We start from the raw sequence: 6,000 nt of genomic DNA on the forward strand, positions 1-6,000 counted from the left end.
CTACAATTCGACTTCTGAATGTACGGTTCTAAGGGTTCTGACACAGGCCTAGACTCGTGTCCCCACCACCATCAGGGTGCGTGGCAGTTCTTTGCCCCTGAACTCCTCACGCTGTCCCTGGGGGTCTGCTTTCTTTTTCCCGTGTTTGCAACCGTTCTCCTTTAAGAAACCGACGATTCCTGTAGGCGTCGTGTTATGAACTTTCATCCTACTGGGCCATGTCTCCGCATCTTTCCAGTCCACTGTGAAGATTTACGGTTTTGTTTGGGACACGATTGCAAACACTTCCAAAGAAAGAAGACTGAGCCAGGCGGGCCAGGGTGGGGGGAGGGAGTGGTAAGGAGGAACTTGTCTTTCGTTTGCTTTTGCTTTACCTGGGACGGGGAAGAAGGAGAAGATCCGCAAAGGAATGACGCAGAGCTCTGCGAAGGCGAAGTCCACGCCGATGATGTCTATCAGAATCTTCTCGGACACGTTGGGGGTCCAGAACATCACAAAGCAGAGCTGGAGGGGCGGGGAGGGGGAAGCCAGGTTGTGAGGAAAAGGCATCAACGAGTGGAATGAGAAAGCCAGGCATTCTAATATGCCCAGGAGCTCAGAGAGAGGGTGACCTGCCCAAGCAGGAGGCTGGCATACCGGTCCTCAGGCTGCCATCACCCTGCCCTGTTCTCACCGCTGGCACAGGCCCAGGCCCACCTGCCACATCTGCCCCACAGGGGCCCGGACAGCGGGGCAGATGTGGACGCACTGAGTGGGGAAGGGGGCCACTGAGCGGGGCCAGTGGGCTCCCACGGAAGGCTCAGCTGGACTGCTAACCAGCTCAGTCCGTTCAGGGGGAACATGTCTATTAACACAATTTTTACAGCTTTCACCCAATAAAAAAAGTGCCCTGGAAGCATCTGGATGCATGCAGCACGCCTGAATCAGCACAGCCAACCGAGACGGAAACAGCAATGCTGAGATTAACCACAGGCCCGGAAGCCTGCAAGGTCTAGTTCAGAGAATGAGAGACCACAGCTATGAAGTGGGGAACTCTGGACACGGAACCCCTTTGAGAAAGTGGGAACTGAAATGGGCGGGGGAAAAGTGGAGTGAAAAATCCCACCAGTTCCCAAATAATTCTCTCCCTTCCTGACGGTGCAAGAGAGCGATTCTTCTCTAAAACGAAAATGAATACGTTAGAAAACGAATGACAGTCGTGCAAAAACAGAACACTGACATTTTAGACTATAACGCCCTTTAGGCTTTGGGTAAATTAGGGTTCCTGGAATTAGGCTGGTCCTGTTTAATGTGTCATGTTGAAATATTAAAAAAAAAATACCTGGGAGGATCTAGTATATGTTTCACTTGCTAACTGCAATGGAGCTTTAATTCTGCCATATCTTTTTCAGCATCTGGGAAGAATAAATATCTCAGGGGTTTTCCAAAATGACATCATTTAACCCTATTGCCTGCTGCCCGTACTTACAGCCCATCTCTGACACGAAGGAAAAAATACTTCCTCAGATGTAGCAACTCGGAGGCTCAGAGGCTTTGTCACCGTGTGCCCTGGACAAGTGACCTTGTCATCGTTTTCCCACGGCAAAGCCACCAGCCTGAAACAGTGAGGTATCGCTCACGCCTACAGCTCAGGAATGGTGACAATTTCGTGTCGCAACTTCAAAATGGCACTGAGCAGGACAGTGGGAAATATCCGGACTTGATTTGTGCCTCAGGACCCACGAAGAGTAAGCCACCCTGCATTTCTTCCGTGGTTGGAGGACCACACTCTGCTAAAAATGAGAGCTTGCAGGACAATCACTGTAATGCCGTGTGTATTCCGTAGCCGGCAATGACCTGAACGTGAGACGATGTCTCCTGTTGCAATCTCTCTGCTTTGCAAAATCACTGCACAATGGCCTTTCAGTTACAACACCCAAGGGGAAGGGAGGGAGTCACTGCATGTCAGAGAGGAGGGTGCAGCCAGCGTCTGTGGCAAAGCCAGGTGATTCCCCTCTCTGGGTTCTCTGCATGGGTGATGGGCACCCCAAGGCCTTTTATGGCCTTGGAAGACCTCGGAGTCCAGTTGGAAGACAGGACCATGGTGAGCACACCCACATCACGCGAGACATTTACAAAAATACCCAGTAACCTGGGCCGGTGACCACAGCGGCCCCTGAGAACAAAATGTTAAGGTTTGATGGATCCCTAACAGAGCTTCCCAGGAGGGTGGTTTTGATATTCCATTTCTAAAATGCCACAGTGTGATTCAATGTGGCACCACTGAACCACTCTCTTCTGTCTGGTACCTATCTGTGCCCAGAGTGCCCTGAATGCGCCTGTCAGGCCACATGCTCCTGAGGCGCCTCTTCAGAGCTGTCTGCCACACCTAGAAGGCTGGGCCTCCTAGAACAACGTAGCTGAACCCGGTCAGCCTGGGGCTCGAGCAATCACAGGTCATTATTGAAAGCGAAGGAATGCCATGGGTAATGAATGGATCGAAGCTTCCTTTCTTTTTCTTCTGGAAGTCTCTGAATTTGACCCTTTGCCTTTGCCATGCTTCCAGATGAAAATGCTCCTTGCCTGCCAGTAAGTCCCTAAAAACATGACTATTTCTTGCATTGCCCAGAAAGGAATATCTGCAGCATAGCAATAGGTCTGGCGCTGGTTAAAAGCGGCAGTTCCTCTCTGCAGGTCAGTGTTCCCTAAGGAACGTGTGGAGCCCCAGCTAACAACCAGACCAAAGGTAACCAGTCGGTTTCAGAAAACAGGAAGCTGTAGAAGTGAACCTGACAAAGAATATTTCAGGAAAGTGTCATTCGAATGAGTTCACCCAGAGGAGGCTTGGCTCAGAACATGCCCTCCCAGTTGACCACGACCTGCTGTGTTCCTCAAATATTTGCAGAGCCTAACGACATTGACTTTTCCAAACCAGGAAAACAAACCTAATAAACTCCTGACAATGAACGTGATTTGTTCCTTAGAGCAGCTGCAGGGCTGGCTTTTCTGCTGCAGAGCTTGCTGTCAATATTATCTTATTAGGAAGCAGCCAGCTGCATAGAACCACCCACTCAGTGCCCAGATCTTGGTTTTTCTATTTATTTTTCAATAGAAGGAACCAGGGCTGCCTGGAGAAATGGCTCATTCTAGAGCTGCCTGGAATAATATGTCAACGGACACAAGAGCCCAGCAGGAAGCATTCCCCACGGGCAAAGCTGGAACAATTTCAGCAACAAAATAAATACTGTAATACCGAATACAGAGTATACAATAAATACCCATGAGTCAAACTATATATATAAAAGCCCAGTGACCGAACGGCGGAACGACCAGAATGATCAGTTAACCAGTTGCTATGATGCTCACTGACCACCAGGGGGGCAGACGCTTAACGAAGGAGCTGCCCCCTGGTGGTCAGTGCGCTCCCACAGTGGGAGTGCCACTTGGTTGACTGGGATGAGCGGTGCTCCCACAGTGGGAGCAGCCGCTCAGAGGGTGGGTCCATAGCCGCTCAGCTGACCAGGATGAGTGGCACTCCCATATTGGGCGATACCTGCAGGCCACGCCCCCCACCAGTGCATGAATCCCATGCACCAGGCTTCTAATATTGATATAAATAAGCAAATAGGGTCAGATCTCTGGCCCAGAATTTTATCTAATTCATGTAGATACTCCCTTCCCAGAGAGGTGAAGCATACCTATACTTCCCCATCCAGAAGTGTGGGCTGACCATAGCAACTCCCCTCCAAGGAGAACTCGGCTTGGAAAGGGGAAAAGAGTACCTTTACAGTGGAGAGACCTGCAAACATGACCTCGGGAGATGGTCAAGGTCAACATGAGCAGTGATGAGTCATGTTGATGGCACGTGCTCCTGATAAGATATGACGAGACTTGACCCAGGTGATCTTCCTCCCCAAATCCAAAGCCCCCTCTAGCCACGAGAAAAACCTCAGACAAACCCGAGTTGAGGCACATTTACACAAAACCTAAGCGGCATTCCTTGAAACTGGGAACGCCTCAAAAACAAGCCAAGTCTGCGGAACTCACACACCAGAGGGGGCTAAGGAGACAAGATGACAAGGGCTGTGAGGGAAAAGCTACTGAAACCTGAATCAACTGTGCAGTTCAGTTCACAGCCACGTATCAATGTTCGTTCCTTAGTTGTGACAAACGAACCACAACTAAGCGAGGAATGAAGGGTGTGTGGGAACTGTGTGCTAGTTTCACAATGTTTCTGTAAACCTAAGATAATTCTGAAATAAAAAGGTGATGAAGGAGAAGAAAGAAAGGAAGACAGGAGGAGACCTATGACCCAACACCCTTTTATTTGACAGACTATGTGATTCTTTTTCTGAGGACCAGATACTGACCATGAAATTTTTACTTTGAACTTTGAAACATTTATTGGCATTTCAACATATATTCATCGCTCGTAAAGTGTAGTCCATTCCAGACACACCTTCTGCCTTCATGATCACTGGCATCTCTTTTCTTCCATCACATTAGCCTCCTTGGAAACTAACCCCCATTGGGCTGCAGCCCTTGTATTCACAGCCTTCCCATGCAGTTTCTGGTCAGTGTATGTGCCATGGTCAGGTTTCTAGTGATGATCTGGTCGGGCAGATCAATGAGTAATTTAGCATCTTCCTTAGAAGCAGCCCGTTAAGCAGGCTTTACCTGTATGGAGTTGTCCCACATCGGAGGCAGCATTTAACCTTTCATGTCTAAATCCCTGTAATGATGAACTAAGTGATGACTAAGTTTTACCATAGATTAAGGTCCCCAAATAGGACTATAGTGTGCATTAAGGAGGAAGCAAGTCCCAGCCCTTACAGAAATAACACCCCAGCTGAGATGCTACAGTCTGAATCCACGTGACTAGACCCACAGAAGAGGGACCCTCCTCCCCGACAGAGTCTGTTTCTGACCCGCCCTGGGACAGTCTCAGATTCTCTCCCAAGAATGTGGGATTCAAAGAGGCCAGTTGTCTCCATCAGCATTTGATGGAGGGGGAGCCATTGCTGCACAGCTGGAGAGGGCTCCAGCCCACAAGGGAACATTGCCAAGAGCTCTGGTTTTGACGCAGTTCCAGAGCTCCCTCAGCGCCCGCCATTACCCTGAATAATCAGGATTAGTACCAAGTCAGAGTCTTGTCCCCTGCAGTTAGAAGAAGTGAAATGTATGCTGCTGTTATGAATTAAAATAGCTGGCCCTGGGCATCGTTTTTATTTGGAACCTTTACTTAGTAAGAAAAGTTCAACAACTGTTTAATTGGGTTTAAGTCTCCACTGCCTAAACCTGAGGTTAACCCTCAACAATACCGCATACAAAGAGGTGGTTACAGCCTGGCTTGGGGCTGCAAGATGGTGAGTAAGTGGATTTACATTCTGGTGCCAGCTCCTTAGCCCTCGGATGACCAGACCACCAGCGTGTCTGTGGCCCCGTGACCCCCACAGATGCTTCTACCTGCCAGGGGCACAGTGAGTGGGACCAGTCGGTCTTACTATCATTACTGTAAAAGGTTTCCTGGTTCCGGAATAAAATGCTACCAGTGAGCTGTCTGTAGGTGGTGAGATTAGGATTGATTTTATTTTCCTCTTTGGACTTTCCCCTGTTTTCCACAAAGAGCATGTGTTCCTTTTTCTTTACCAGAAAAAAAAACACCCCACATTTTAAAATAACAGGGGCCCCTGTATCTGTCCATCTTAATAAGTATTTAGGACAGGGATGTGCAAAGTCCTGCTTCAGAGGGAGGGGCTGACAGCTGGGTTTCACAGACAGCGTCTCGGGACACTGCACCTGGTGTCACTCCACACAAGGCACACTAATTTGATTTCCCCGTGGATGGAGGGGCCCGAACAAGGCAGGACACTGTCAGATATCACACACGCCTACCTTGCTCGAGTTTTCAGAGAGAGAGAGAGGAGAGAGAGAGAGAGCGAGAGAGCGAGTGAGCTGATATACACCCCAGGAATGCCATTTGGCCTTTGATTCTTAGCATCAACTTGCACTGTTGCACTG

At 49.1% G+C, this 6,000-nt stretch overlaps 1 protein-coding gene across 1 annotated transcript in view; it reads right to left on the reverse strand.

The window, feature by feature from the left end:
• ANKH (ANKH inorganic pyrophosphate transport regulator) overlaps positions 1 to 6,000 on the reverse strand; it is a 97,219-nt gene that overhangs the window by 5,025 nt on the left and 86,194 nt on the right. The window contains exon 9 of the mRNA XM_014543552.1: positions 375 to 504. Coding sequence (XP_014399038.1) covers positions 375 to 504 — 130 coding nt within the window. The remainder of the gene's footprint in view (positions 1 to 374; positions 505 to 6,000) is intronic.

This window comes from Myotis brandtii, unplaced genomic scaffold, assembly GCF_000412655.1.
Source record: "Myotis brandtii unplaced genomic scaffold, ASM41265v1 scaffold328, whole genome shotgun sequence".
Lineage (NCBI taxonomy): Eukaryota > Metazoa > Chordata > Mammalia > Chiroptera > Vespertilionidae > Myotis > Myotis brandtii.